Source organism: Cetorhinus maximus, chromosome 25, assembly GCF_964194155.1.
Source record: "Cetorhinus maximus chromosome 25, sCetMax3.hap1.1, whole genome shotgun sequence".
NCBI lineage: Eukaryota > Metazoa > Chordata > Chondrichthyes > Lamniformes > Cetorhinidae > Cetorhinus > Cetorhinus maximus.
Genome location: NC_135903.1, coordinates 20,202,635 through 20,218,500, shown reverse-complemented (window position 1 = coordinate 20,218,500; position 15,866 = coordinate 20,202,635). Strand labels below are relative to the sequence as shown.

General features: G+C 44.1%; 1 protein-coding gene across 4 annotated transcripts in view; it reads right to left on the bottom strand.

Annotated features, from left to right (window-relative positions):
• The window catches only part of atxn7l3a (ataxin 7 like 3a), a 31,359-nt gene extending 19,185 nt beyond the window's left edge, over positions 1–12,174 (bottom strand). For 2 of the 4 annotated variants that reach the window (XR_013573400.1, XM_078529591.1), the window contains exons 1-8: positions 11,757–12,174; positions 9,830–9,941; positions 7,729–7,927; positions 6,010–6,142; positions 3,359–3,530; positions 867–964; positions 568–590; positions 406–451 (exon numbers count right to left, since the gene is read on the bottom strand). Coding sequence is in view for 3 of the 4 variants with exons in the window: in XM_078529591.1 (XP_078385717.1) it covers positions 406–451; positions 568–590; positions 867–964; positions 3,359–3,530; positions 6,010–6,142; positions 7,729–7,869 (613 nt within the window). In the remaining variant the exon portion in view is untranslated. Of the gene's footprint in view, positions 1–405; positions 452–567; positions 591–866; positions 965–3,358; positions 3,531–6,009; positions 6,143–7,728; positions 7,928–8,124; positions 9,011–9,829; positions 9,945–11,756 lie in introns of those variants that run through there. The other 2 variants (XM_078529592.1, XM_078529593.1) reach the window with 2 other exon arrangements.
• Positions 12,175–15,866: the final 3,692 nt, after the last annotated feature.

Here is a 15,866-nt window from a genome sequence, read left to right as displayed (position 1 = left end):
TGAAAGTGTGCTCTCTTCACAAAGTTTGAACAGGAAGAGTGTGCTTTGATGAATGCTTTGCATTTTTCTGCTGCTAAGTGCATGTATATGGATGATGCCTTGTGCTCTATTGTTTCTGATTCTAGTGTTTCATTATTTAGACAATAAATAAATACAGAAGTAACCTTAATTGCCATTCTTATGGGGAGACTGTATCTCATCCAACCACTTGATGCAAAACAGAGATTAGGGATTGAACCAGGAATATTCCCGACCTATACATACTTGGTACACACTGCATTAAGCTGCTGAATCATTGGAGGAGTTACATTTAACCAGGGGTTCTAGTGCAAAATAAAGGTACCAGGTTTGCCATAGTTGTGTATTTCTTAAAATAACAGAAACAGCTCTGTAAAACAAGCTCACCATTTTTATGTTTGAGAGATTTGGATCTCCGTGGCGAGTTGGGATTCTGAAAAACAGAAGCAGCTCTTTAAGTAGCAGCAGCAGTGGTTGGTTGTACCATTGGGGCAACAAATAGGAGCCTTCTTTCTCCTGAAATACAAATAGCTTGAGGCAGGTACGTACCTTATCAGATTTCCTTTTCTTTGCTGGATGAAATAAAAAATAAAAATAAAAAGTTAGTTGATGCAGAATAATAGTTTCTAAAATATGGTGTTCCTAAGAGGGCATGATGATCATAATTTGTCAACTAAGAACCTATTTCTAGGTACACTGAAACTTTAGCTATAGGACACACCAAACCAGCAAGCATTCAAGGCTAAACTGAAAAATACCAACCAGGAAACTTAAAGCAATAGGCAGTATATACTGTCAAGCATATTTGGAGCCAAGGCCTAAGGATAATAAGTAGTGATAAAGTTTACCTTTTTTCTCAGATCCGTATGACCAGTCATTATCATTGATGTCATCGTTATCCTCTTGGTCGCTTTCAGATTTGCTGAGGTTGTTGCTACTGGCTATTCTACAACGTAAACAAAATGCATATCACCAAAGACACTGTTATGTTAAAGCCCCATGGCGAGGTGTCTAAATTAATGTCCATGGCTGTTAGAGCATGGTGTCTATTAACAAGTTTTTATTTACATCCAATGAAATTTACAGAAGAGATGGCTAAATGAACAATTCAAAGCATTTCTTGGAGGAATAGTACTTAGCAACCATTATCAAAGATAAGGCTATCAGCAAGTTTCAGAAGGCTGAGTTTGTTGCCAACGCCTTGCATGCGCAGTTCTAGTGTTTAACTCCATTATGTCATTGCGAGCAACAGAGTAGGCAACAGTTAGCGTCTGTTTAGTGTATACCGATTGAGAAATGATTTTAATGCACTCCCTGTACATCATCTTTACTTTAGCGATGTTCATTGCCATTTTATTTGTAATCACACAATTAGAAATTAAAAGACCCGAATCATCCCCATAAAGTGCCTGACCATTTCATTTGTCAGACACTTGATGTGATGAGACCACTTTAGAATTCAGCCCCATCAGGAGACGGAGAAAAGTACACTGTTATATTATTAATACTATCACCTTAATGATGGTATTGGTACAAGAACGAGACTTGGGGTAATTCCCGCTTGGCCCCACTCCCAGTCCCCAGCAAAGTAAAATGGATTTGCTCTTAATATTGTCAGTGCAGGGCCACATCGTCTGTTCCACGACGTGTTAACACTCTGCAGCTTTCAAAATTAAATCCCAAGGCTGATTAATCTGGCTAAAAGGTAAGAGGGAAAGTCACTGTTGGATAAACAGAATGCGGATCATAAACCAATCATTTACAGAGAAACACCCATTGCTACAGTTGCTGCATCCTAACTCAAAGGCATTTAATTAAAGCTATCAACAATTCAAAATGTTGGCACCAATTTACACTGCTTAATTCACATTACCCAAGCATTCACATTTTAGCGCAAAATGTGGTAGCTTTGGCAGGCTGGGCGGACAAGTGCAAATGCGCAGACGGGTATCAAGGGCATCTTGCGTGGCCATCTTACATTGGCGGGAGACAGTGGTTTGAGAATGCACCTACTAAATGCTTCCATGTATTGGATCCTGTTGAAACTGTTAACTGTATTCAGGTGGTGGACATTAACTGATGATTCACTGTGTCAGCTGTGGCTCAGTTCATAGCACCCTCGCCTTTGAATCAGAGGGTTGTGGGTTCATGTCCCACTCCCGGAAACCAAGAACTGTGAATGTACTCGAAAGAGTTACATGCGATCTGTTGATAACTCGAAAGAGTTATATGGCAGCAGACTGAAACTGTGGCTGTTGGGTTTGGAGGTGCATGTCTGTAATCTATGTCTCTGTAAATAAAAGCTTTTAAGTGTTTAAAGATTAGGCTCCAATTCTATCCTTCACCAACTGCCTATCTGGAGTAGAACAGAAATCACTGAAAAGATGAAAGAAAAGCCTGCAAGTCCAAATACTTGCATGTATCCTGCATTGCAGACTTCTGAATTAGAACATGAGCTTAAATCCAAAGATACATTGTTGTTTAAGCAGTCAGACATATCATATGCTTAGTACAGCTACATCACCAATCCCAATCACTCCCTTAATATCACTTATCCCAGCCCTATCTTGAGAAATCACCAAGAAGTTTATGGGTTGACCTGATGGGAGTTCTTGTAATTTTGAGGAGTTATTACAGTTTAAATAGTGATAAAGTATTTTCCACTAAGATAACAATAACAAGGCCCATATTTAAAATAACAAAAAAAATTAAAGAGGCTAGAAAAAAAAAAGTATTTTTTTCAAATTCTCTGCCACAAACACTTGCTAAAGCAGGGCTCATAATATTTTAAAAAGGAAATCAAATAGTTGCTTGAAAAGGAGAAATATTATGGGGTATGGGAAATAAGCAGGAAAGTAGGATTAGGCTATAAGTCTCATGATGAGAAACACTAGAACAAGCCCGTGGCTCAAAATGGCCCGCTTCTGTTCTGTATCATTCTGAATGGGGATCAAGAAAGATAGCCAAGATGTCACAAATCAAGACGATTGAAGATGTTAGCTCACACAAATATACAAACCTCTTATGTTTTGCACTGTACACCTTAGTAATGCAGGAGCTGAACTGAACCACATTAGGTAGTATGCTTCACCACACATCAAATTAAACAGGATTTGAAAAGCTGAACTAAACCCTGGAACCAGATCAGACAAGGGGCTTTGAGAAGCTGGAATTAGTCGGAGTCTTGGAAAATACGAGAATAGTTGTGAGTGGAGAAACTAGTTAAGAACCAGAATAGAAAACACACTGAAATATATGCAAGTTCACATTTTAGACTGCAATTGCCTATTAGATTCACCGCTCAAACTCAAGAGAATATCAGTTCAGGCAGTTAGCTGACCTCCTGTTTGCAATCCGACTGCTGTTGCGGCCCATTCCCAAACACTTTTCCAGGTGGGGAGCGAAGCGGGAGGCAGCAATACTGCGACTACAGTTTGGACATTCGCATTCCTTGTTCTTCCACTGGTTGTAGACTTGACCAAAAATGTCCACGCCTGGCTGGTCCACAATTTCTGAAACACATAAGTAAACATCGCTAATTAGTGGATTGAAAAACATTGCCAATGTGATTAGCCTTCCCTCTCTTTACTGCAATTTATGGCAAGGTCAAAACCAGTGCTGTTTTCTTGTGTCAACAGTAAATCTTGAGCTGCAATCCCAACAGCTCTCTCCAATTCCCACCTTCAAAAGCATCCTTCAAATCCTTAGAAATACCCTGTTCCTGCACTCTCAAAGACAATTCCTAACTAGCCTACTCCTACTAACAGTCCCCAGACACTGAACTGAGACCAGAGGAGATATGTGCTTTACCCCTTCAAGCAGGCTGCACATTCCCCCTGATGAGATGCACTGGCTGCTTGATTTCTTAGAGCTTCGACAGCAGCAAAAATATTTGAATACCTATATGATCCACTATCAAAGAAATGGTGGATGGATAAAAATACAGTCTCTTCCTTGGAAATACAAAATGAACCTTGAGATTTGGTCCAAGATAAGTCAAGCACATAGACATGCTTCCTCCTCTTATGAGGTGTGCTGGATCACCTCTGACTTGAAAAGGAAACACAGGATAAATCTCTTGGGCTTCTGAGGTAACCCTGACATGCCTCTATATATTATACCAAGACTGCTTACTTACTGAAAGGTTATCTGGCACTGTGAACGGAATGCATTATTTACTCAATGAAGCCTTGAAACTCCAAGAAAGTTCCACCCACTAATTTTCTCCCACTCTTCTCCAAACACCAAATCATGCTGATCCTTGTATGGGACATTAAACTATGAGATCCTCACCAAGACAGAACCTGTGATAATTCCAGCAAGAGGATTTCATTTTGTATGCAGTGCATAAGAAACACAAACTTATAAAAGTGTCAAAGTACAGTACTCAGATGAAATCACCTATCTATCCCCTCGATTGACAAATCCAACCTAATGATGTATGGCATAATTATGAGGGCACCTGCCAATGGTCCAAAAACTTTGGCCTTTCTTCAGGATGAAGGGAAGCACAGATTGAGACAATGGATATTTAACTGTGCTCCTCAGTAGCTGCATTCAGGTTATTCTCAACTAAATACTCATAGGATTTTGGAAACAAGACGATTATAAATTAGCATTAGAATAAGACCAAATCCTGTAAAGACATCTTGTCATGGGTCTGTTCCTACCTCCAACCAAAGTCAAAATCTATGGTGCAGTTAACTAACCATTTATCATTTATGTACCTAGCTTTTCCCCAGTTAGGTATAGGGCCAGTTGCTCCATTGTTTATTCAACTCAGTCAAGGACTCCTGGCCATAGTTTTGCTAATGCTGTATCAAATGGAGCATTTATCTCATTCTTAGGCTAATTTTCAATCCTTGTTCCCCAAATCTTCAGGATTTTGAGCTGAGTTTTCTACATATGAATATCGGCCATTTTCTAAACAAGGATTTCCTTACAAAACTTCACAGCTTTGTACAAGTGGACAAGTTTTTGCAGCATTGCAGATCAGAAACTGCACCTCAGACTACGATTTTGGTTGGATGCAGAGGCAGACCACCAACTCTTTCATGGGCCCTAAACAAAGTTAACATTATAACTTTTCCCTAGGGTGGAAGGAACAATCAGAATAAAATTAAAAATAACAAAAAGCTGTAGGTTTTACATACGGTCAGGAATCAAGTTAGCCAAAGGGGACAAAGAAGTGAAACCAGGATGATGAAATATACTGTGGAAAGAGGGGCACATTTGATAAACAACCTCTTAAAGGGACAGAGTTCTTGCAAATGTCTCCTCATTGATAATACACGGCTAACGTACTATACATGGAGGATAACTGAATGAGGAGTATGGAATTATCTTGATTTAAGGTACTGCATTAATTTAGAAAAACTGTAAGATAATTACCAATGCCTGTTCTAAATGCTGGATGTGTTAGCCTAAAACACTAGTTATTGCTCACGTAAAACATTAAGACATTATAAGGAACCACAGATCAAGATGTTACCCTGAACAGAATGTAGTCTTTGCTCAATGAGTCTCTGAAATGCTCTGAAAAATTCCACCTACCAAGTTTTCTCCTGAAAGTCTTCCCAGCTCAATTCTATGGGGGCCAGCTCTCAAGCAGCCATCCTTTGTGTGTAAACTTTCTTAGTCTGCCATTGAGTTTTAGCTCAACACCCAAACACAATTTTCCAACATGTGTCACTGTGGGAACCTCAGCTGATTTTTCTTCAAACTGCTCTCAGGGCTCTGCAGCCAATTACATTATCCCATTGTCACCCTGACTGAGATGAACTAACTCAGCATGGACCAAGACTTGATCCTGGATGCCCCCGATCTCAATGGCTCAGCACCACAATGGCGTAGTGTCTTTATTCACTATGCCCATCTATAAACCATTCTCTACTCCTGCTCCCAATTCTTGCCAAAGAGCCATGAACACAAAATAATACCTCGTTAATTATTCAAGGCAAGCATCCATCCAGTCATACCAAACACACTTACCAAAATCCTTCATGCTGTCTGGGTCCGTTTCATCCAAAAAGAAATAACCACACTTTACAGCTCGATGCACCTCAAAACAAAGTCCCAGACACGCATCATCTACGAGATCAGAATAGATCTCATGAGCTACGGCCTGAAACACAAAGCTCACAGGTAAATGGAAAGAGATTCACAAGAAAAACACTTATTAGGGAGGCTAACTGATGCCGCCCCAAACACGCCAAAGGAAGCCTACCAGCCTCTCTTCACATATGCTTCCTTATTGAGGAAGCTGGTTCCTAATCAGTTCCTAAATTTTTATCAATAGTCATCACAAAATGAGAAGCAACTTTCAGAAACATAACAAGCTGTTTAACTCAAAAGAATTCCTAGTTTTTAGTTCCCCTGGAGTAGTCTCCAGCGAAGCACTGGAATGCTGATTTTCTGCCAGTAGAGTGCACCACACTAGCAGCCTTTAGTGGGGGCACTCCTGGACATTTAACCACTTGCACATCTTGTGCTGACTTCTTAATCCCGCAATAAATTGGTCCATCCGTCACACTGGCATCTACTGGACCCAGCACCAAGTTGCAGCATATTCCAATGAGTCTTCTGCAGAAAAGAGCAGCAAACCACAAGCTGGACACAGAAATAACGCCACGATGTCACACAAGTGTGCACAATGAGCTGAAAGTTGATGGCACACGAGATATAGATTTACCATTTTTCTACTGAATTTGCTAATATTTCAGGATAACAATGGATGGCAGTCAGGCCACTTGCTTGCATGACCAAAAGGCTCAAACAAGCTGCCAGTCATCCTTCTATTTAAACTCTATAGATCATGATTACACCATTTCGAAGCCCTGTCAATAATATCGCAACACTCCAGCTCGTGCTTTTAAATGCCTGGGTGACATCAGCCGCTCCTTACCCACCTTTTTTTGCCTTTTCCACAATAATGTCAAGTACATGGGGAAACAAAACAAACAGAGCAGCTTTCTGTGGAACAAACTGTGGTTTATTTCTCATTATTCAGCAGAACAATTCCGAGACCCCATGGAAATGCCACAAGTAGAGGCAACGCACAATAAACACAGGCAATGCCCGTGCAGGACACATTATGAGCCTCAAGTTCACAATGTCTGGAAGTTGGTAGCCACAACTGAGGAGAGGGATCGAACATAAGAAATAGGAGGAGTAGGCTATATGGTCCCTCGAGCCTGCTCCATCATTCAATAAAATCATGGCTGAACTTCTACAACAAGTCCACTTTCTTGACATATTCTCATATCCCTAATTCCCTAGAAGCTATCAATCTCAGTCCGAAATATACTCAATGACTGACCATCCACAGCCATCTAGGGTAGAGAATTCGAAAGATTCGCAAATGGCCGAGTGAAGAAATTTCTCCCCATTTCAGTGCGAAATGGCCGACCCTTTATCCTGAGACTACGCCCCCCAGTCAGGATGGTGGCCATGCCTCTTTAAGGGGCCTAGCCTTATGGCAGTCTCTCAGTGAATAATCAGGAATTACCATTTAAAATAAAACTGCAAAAGATGAAGCAACAGAATACACGGATATCCAATGTTGAAGACAGAACCTTTATTCATTCAATGAACCAAAAGTGCATCCTCAACATAAAGAAGCATGTGATAAACATCAAAAGAATTCAACGCTGGGACAGTGAGCAATGAAATGCAGGGATAGGGAATAGAGGAGGGTGTTGTGGTACTGGCCTGCTCTGCAGAACTTTCAGGGGTAGCATCAAACTCCATGGCCTGGTCACTGTGCTCTCTGCTCATCTGCCTCTGGTCTCGTTTCAGCTGCCGCCAGTATTTCTGCTTCTTCTCTGAAGATACCCGTTTCAGCTTGGGCATGGCTGCAGAGTTCGCACAAAACGACCTTCTTATGAACTGACTTCTCGCGTCATCTGTTCTGTTAGGTTAGAGAACAGAAATTTAAGCCAATCTAAATTATGCCGAGAAGCTGAGCAAAATTATTCCAAGCTTAGTCAGTGCGAGTGGTCCATCTGGGCAGATCAGCTCCCAGAGACTGGCATGCACCCAGTGACAGGCACGCACTTTAGAAATACTGACTAAAAAGTAAAAGATGGAATCAGTTAGCGTACTCACCAGCCAATCTGCAGCCACTCTATTCATTTTCCATATCTGAGGAGCAGTCAGGTCTCTGGATGTTAACCTTCGCTTGTGGCCAAAGAAAAATCTCCTTCAAAGTTCAAGATTTGCTCAAAGTTTTCTTTCCTCTGACCCCAGAATGCTCTAAAATGTAAAAAGAAGGCGCTGTCCCATTGATCATCCGCCAGCGGATTGTCAGAGTGACAAGCTCACTTTGCAATTATCCATCATCACTGGAGACCATATTCAACTCGCTGATCAAGAATCTGTACACTCAGTTACAGAGAACAGCAGATATCTGTGAGCGAGCTTCACAGCAGAATACCAAATGCCTGGGACTGCACAAAGATGACTGGCCAGGTAAGAGAGTTCAATGTATCCCTCAATTAATTGCAGAAAACGGCATCATTGCACGATTAAATGTTTGGTCAGATCTGTAGTTCTGAGTTTTCATGCATAGAACGTTACTAATAAATAGGAAAAATGAATTCTCATTGCATCTCGCAGACCAAATCCAAACAGGTATCCTTGCCTGTTTCTCAGAATAACAAAGCTTAAACGATGAGGAAAAAGGGCTCCTTAAACAAGGGAAGTGGACACCGTGCTTGTTTCTACTCCACATCATGGCAGTCACAGTATCAATGCAAGTCTTTTCTTTGGTAATATGAGTCAGAAGTGAAATGCAACAGGCAAAGATCACAGCAAAAAGGGTCTCCCACATGAAGAAGCTATTGTCAAGATTGGGGAATAAGAAGAAACTCAGAGGAATATCCAAGAGTAGGTCTGTCACGAGGACGAATATGAATGAAGCATATTCCTGCTGTATGTTCCACGTCAGGCACCAGAATTAGAGCATCAACATGTTCAGAGATTAAAATTGACTCTGTAGTAGGAGAAAATGGTTATTTCACTGTTGTAGCAGGAACACCAAGTTTATAGGTGCCAGTGGAACCTGTAAAATTGGTGCCCTGGTGAAGCTCAGCTTCCCAGCAGATAGCTCAGCTACATCTGCCTTTCCAGGTTCATCTGACTATTGCCTCTGACACGAAACCAGTAGCTTAAACAAATCCTTAGAAATGTGGTCCCGATAAAAGAAGGTTATCTACGAGTGCAAGACAAGCACAGGAGAAATGGGGCATTTGTAGACATAAGAGCGGCAGACAGACTCACACTGAGAAAAATAGACATACGGGAAGAGAAGAGATGGCTGGAAGTGTGTTCAAAGACTGTAAAAAAATTAAGGGGTATTGAAGAGGTCATCAACGACAAGAAGAAGTTGGGAGAAGTTTACAGTCATAAGAAAAGCCTGAAATACACCCCACACCCACAACAGGAATAAAACGCACACAGACGGTAACTAATAAACTATCAGACTCAATTCTACGACAGGTGATGCAAACCCTTGGTTATGGCTTAAGGGATCCTGAGGTAACTCACACATTTACTGTTTTGAATCATTACTCTGTATGTATCATATGCTCACACATCATACACAACAGATATATTCCCTCGTGGTACACATCTGTATATCCTTTCACAGCATTCAACCCCGGCAAGCGCATATTCCCTCATTCACGCAGGCGTCATCACTCACTGGATATACACGTCCATGCACCCATTAAAGCCAAGCAAGCATGCACAATCATAATGTATCAAAATAGTTCCTGAGACAAGGCCAACTCCCAAGTCTCCTGCTCCTTACCTCAGATTTGCTGTTCTCCGGGCCAGATATTGACATTTCCTCCATTTTCATTGGCAATCAGTACTCTGTACTATTTTCTTTCTACATAGTAACAAGGTGGTCACTGAGAACACTGAGAAAAAGAAAAGATAATCTGTTAGTTTAAAAAGAACAAAGAGGCTGAAAGCTACAATAAAACTATTTGGGGGTGGGGTTTATTTTCTATTCTACATGGTGTACCACAGGTAAAATAGCAAACATGGGAAGCTAACATATTAGTTGTCCTCAAAAACATTGCTATTAATCCCATTGGCTCTCCATTGATATTACTTACAACTACATAAATTGTCAGTGTTCATAATGTAACTGAGGCTGACCAAATTTGGCTTTAAATGTATTGAAAGATCTGCAATCTATAAAGGAATAGGTCAGAACGGGGCCAAACTGGGATGTGTGCAAGTCTTAATTTGGTAGATTTTCCATAAAAATTGTGTTATATGTCACATTGATCTGCAAGACATGCTAATGAGTACACATTCATTACAAGAGAATTGAACCCACAGTTAAGCATGATGCCTAGTAATCTTGCTTTGTGAAAAAAATTCATGCCAAACCTCTGTTGTAAACTTGATGATCCTGCAACAGGGAGGGAGTCTCACTGTGAACTGAAGGTGTAGACCTAACACAGACCTGAGATCCTTCGCACTCAGCCACAGATAACTCTTCAAGCCAATATCCCAGTGGAAAAGATGGTCCTGGCTGCAGGTGTGGAAAACTTACCAGCAGTCTGTGCTGATAGAGATTTTAGGCAGTTGAAGGCCAGACTCATAAGCCTTGGCTTTTACCAACCTGTGCTGAAGGAAGGACTTGGGAAGTCCAGTATGTTCCTATGGGGAATGTGTATGTGTGGACAAAGACCAACTCCAGCTGTGTGATTTTCTCGGTAGCTCCGTTTGGAGACCCTTGAACCAGGTGATGGGTATCCATGCACATTAGGTAAAAGAAATCACAATCTAGAATACAATCAGGCCATTTCAGTTTACATTTTAAAGAAAAGAAATCAGAGCCTTCTCACCCACCACCACTGCCTGCTGCCCTCCCCCCACCCCATTTATATTGTACCATTCACAAAACATTTCTTTAGAAAAGATCTGGCGTGTCCTGCTTTCTGTGCTTAGCCAGATGCCTTTTCAGTAAGTCAGAGATTTTCTCTCTCTGGATTGATGTTCTCCCTCTCAGGCAATACTTGCAGCACCCTCTTTCCCAGGCTGATTCTATTTCTCAGACTGTAACCTCCTTCCTTAGAGATCCCACTGTCTCAGCATTTGCAGCATCCACTTTCTCAGATTCCATTCTTGAGCTGTGCTGCAGATCCAGCCCTCCTCAGACTATGCCCCTAGCCCTGCCTGGGGGGGGTACCCCGAGCCCCGCCACAGGCCTTGTCAGAAGGGTCACTGCGCCCCCACCCCAGATCCTGTCAGGGGGTCAACCCCGCCCACGCTTTGTCTTGGGGACCCCTGACAATGCCCAAGCCCTGTATGGTGGGGGTCCCCAAGCCCTTTTTGGTGGGGATCCCACATCCCCCAACCAAGGTTGTCTGGGGAACCCGCCCCAGGCTCTGTCCTCCCCCCCCCCCCCCCCTCACCCCCCTCCTCCTGTCTGTGGGTGGTCTTTCCCCCGTCCCCGTCCCCGTCCCAGGCTCTGTCTGGGGGGGGTCTACCCCCCCTCCCCCCGATTCAGGCTCTGTCTGGGGTGGGGTTTACCCTCCAATCCAGGCTGTCTGGGGGTGGTCTTTCCCCCGTCCCCGTGTCTGGGGGGGGGGGGGCGGTGTACCCCCCGATCCAGGCTCTGTCTGGGGGCCGGGGGTCCCCTCTGCCTCTCTCTATGTTGATCATCCTCTCTGGAGGCCGCCACCTCCCCAGCCTCCCCCTTTCCTCAGGGCTGTTACCTGCAGATGCCTCTCTAGCGCCACTGCTTCCGGACCAATCAATCCTGGACGGTGCAGCTCCGCAGCCCCGCAGCGCCCCCGACCCCAGGGCCCTCCTGCATCTCGCTCCGTCCCCAACTGAGTCGCTTCCGATCGGCGCCCGGTGAGGCTCCTCCTCCTCCTCCCTCTCTCTCTCTCTCTGGGCGCAATCGCACTTCAAAGCCGAGCTGCCATTTTGCAGAGCGGCGAACGGCGGCTTCCCCCTCCCCCACAAGGAGCCGTCACGGTGCTGGAGGCGTCGCGATGGCGGCAGCCGCTCTGATTTCCGCCCCCCGTCCTCCTCCTCCTCTTCTCCAGGGCCGGGCCGCTCTCTCCGCGCCGCCGCCGCTGCTTCTCTCGCTCGGCCCCAGGCCGCGTGCAGCCAAACCTGAGAGCGGAAGCGCGTCGCTGGCCCCGCCCCCTCCCTCCTCCTCGCGGTGGAGTGATCGACAAGGGGATTCACCAATGGCAAGTCGCCTCCTCGCTCGCCCGGCCAATCACCACCGAGGGAGCAGGGCCGGCCGTCCCCGGGGCGGGGGGGGGGGGAGTGGGGGAGGAGGGAGAGCCCATTTCAAGTTTGGTTGCGCGGAGCGCTGCTCAGGAAAATCCCCCCAGGCTTATACAGGAGCGAATGATGCAGCTTCCAGCCCCAGGGTTATACAGGACCGAATGCTGCTGCTTCCAGCCCCAGGGTTATACAGGACCGAATGCTGCTGCTTCCAGCCCCAGGGTTATACAGGACCGAATGCTGCTGCTTCCAGCCCCAGGGTTATACAGGACCGAATGCTGCTGTTTCCAGCCCCAGGGTTATACAGGACCGAATGATGCAGCTTCCAGCCCCAGGGTTATACAGGACCGAATGCTGCTGCTTCCAGCCCCAGGGTTATACAGGACCGAATGCTGCTGTTTCCAGCCCCAGGGTTATACAGGAGCGAATGCTGCTGTTTCCAGCCCCAGGGTTATACAGGAGTGAATGCTGCTGCTTCCAGCCCCAGAGTTATACAGGAGCGAATGCTGCTGCTTCCAGCCCCAGGGTTATACAGGAGTGAATGCTGCTGCTTCCAGCCCCAGGGTTATACAGGAGCGAATGCTGCTGCTTCCAGCCCCAAAATTATAGGAGTAAATGCTGCTGCTCCAGCCCCAGGGTTATATAGGAGCGAATGCAGCAGCTTCCAGCCCCAAAATTATAGGAGTAAATGCTGCTGCTCCAGCCCCAGAGTTATACAGGAGCAAATGCTGCTGCTTCCAGCCCCAGGGTTATACAGGAGCAAAGTGACATCTCACTCCAATGGGAATATCTCTCATTTGCTGTACCCAGACGGGGACAGAGATTGATACGAAGGGTCCTGCCATGGGAAAGTGTTAAGCGATCGTGTACAACATTAACATCTGAACCTCACGAAGTAGGATTTCCTAAACTCCCTTTACACCCAGCAAAGAATCAGAATTCTAGGTTTCATTTGCGTTTTCTTCGTCGCATTCTTGCCTGCATTCTTCCTGAAAGGAAAGTAAAACATTCGAATCGTGTAACTCAATGTGCAACTCTTGTATTGATCATAGTCACTAAGTAACTTCGCTGTTTGATGGATCTGAATTTACTTGGCTGATGTAAATGAAATACGGGTTTAAAAAAGTGATCATACAAAACATTCCATTCAAATGCCCTGAAAATAAGATTGTGAAGAAGCATGTCAAATCCCGGAAAAGCACTGAATGGAATAAAGCTGTAATCTGCAACTCTCTTATTTCTCGCTGAAGGAATGCCAGAAAGTACAGCAACTAGCAAATGATCCTTTTATTTGAAGCTAAGAAAACAGGAAATCTGCAAGAACAGTGATTGCTGCGCAAGACAGTTCAGTACAAATTAAGAAATTCGGGCACACTTAAATACACTGTCCCAAAAACCAAGTATCACACCGGATCTTTGAAGGGAGCAATGCCAGATTTCACCTGCAACGGGCTCCTGATGCATGGAAGGACAATGGGCCAGGCCAAATTCTGTGTTGACATCAGAGAAGAAAGCGAGGAACGAGAGCAGATTGTAGAAAAATATTGAGAGCAAAGTGTGTAACTGGGTTCCTGTTGAAAAATCTATACTACCTCTTGTCAACTAGTGCTAAGAGAATTTTACTTGGATAGCTTCACTAAAAGCGGTGAGAAACATCTCGTGATGGTCCAATATGACATTTTATACTCCTGCGTGGTTATCAAGCAAAAAGCATAGTGGGGTTCTGATGACACAAATGCAACATTTTAATAGCATCCTGGCATAAGGAGCAATTTACCCATTTACCAATGCCCTGCATTGATGTGTCCATTCATTTGCTGACCTATACCTCGAACCAGATACTAACCATTGAAGTCCAAATTATAGGACCGCATTGCTTAAATCACAAGGCTACTTAAAACCAGTGAGATTGAGACTGGGCTCATATCTTGTGTGTCACTTTCTAGAAATACATACTTTCTCTTCACTAACAATTTAGTGCACGTCCTTATGTTATATTTTTCTTCTTGACGTCATTGCCTTGTATAAATGGTTGCCTCAACTGAAAGACAGGTAAGGATACACTACTTGAATGTTGCCTATCTCCAGTCCTAAGAAAGCCAAATCGAAAAAAAAGTGACTAATATGACTGTATTACGCCTTTCTTTGCTTGGACCCGAAATACTCTAAAATAAGTGAATGTGACAGGATAAGTGGGAAGCTTTAGGAACGTGGTGCTGCTTTTTCCATCTAGCAACATCATTGTTTTAAAGAAAAAATATTTGTATTTACATTGCATTGTCATTCAAATGCCTCAAAAATGCGATTGTGAGAGTACACCAACTGCTTTAATATATGTTGCTTTACGTTTGTCTACTGGTCTAATATTGTGGCCCACTTGTCAAATTTCAAGAAAACACATTTCTGCCTCAAGTACAATCTAGTTGTAGGAAACGGAGCAAAACTCGATCCCAATCCACCATTCAATTTGATAGTGGGTGATATATCTCAACTTATCTTTTTATTCGTTCACAGGATGTGGGCTTCGCTGGCTGGGCCAGCATTTATTGCCTATGCCTAGCTGCCCTTGAAAAGGTGGTGGTGAGCTGCCTTCTTGAACCTTTGCAGCCCATGTGGTGTAGTTACACCCACAGTGCTGTTAGAGAGGGGGTTCCAGGATTTTGACCCGGCGACAGTGAAGGAACGGTGATATATTTCCAAGCCAGGATGGTGAGTAACTTGGAGGGGAACTTCCAGGTGGTGGTGTTCCCATCTATCTGCTGCCCTTGTCCTTCTAGATGGTAGTGGTTGTGGGTTTGGAAGGTGCTGCCTAAGGAGCCTTAGTGAGTTCCTGCAGTGCATCTTGTAGATGGTACACACTGCTGCTACTGTGCGTCAACGGTGGAGTGAATGTTTGTGGATGTGGTGCCAATCAAGTGTGCTGCTTTGTCCTGGATGGCATCAAGCTTCTTGAGTGTTGTGGGAGCTGCACTCATCGCAGAAAGTGGAGAGTATTCCATCACACTCCTGACTTATGCCTTGGATATGGTGGAGAAGTTTTGGGAGTCAGGTGGTGAGTTACTTGTTGCACGATTCCTAGTCCCCGACCTGTTCTTCTAGCCATAGTATTTATATGGCTAATCCAGTTAAGTTTCTGGTCAATAGTAACCCCTAGGATGTTGATAGTGGGGGGATTCAGTGATGGTAATGCCATTGAACATCAAGGGGCGATGGTTGGATTCTCTCTTGTCAGAGATAGTCATTGTCTGACATTTGTATGGCACGAATGTTACTTGCCACTTGTCAGCCCAAGCCTGAATGTTGTCCAGGTGTTGCTGCATTTGGACATGGACCGCTTCAGTATCTAAGTCGTCACGAATGGTGCAATCATCGGTGAACATGCCCGTTTCTGACCTTATGATGGAAGGTCACCAATGAAGCAGCTGAAGATGGTTGGGCCAAGGACACTACCCTGAGGAACTGCTGCAGTGATGTCCTGGGGCCAAGATGACAGACCTCCAAACAACCACAACCAGCTTCCTATGTGCAATTTATAGGACTACCTTTATAGTCCTGTAAAATTACCCAAACAAAATCTGTCACAA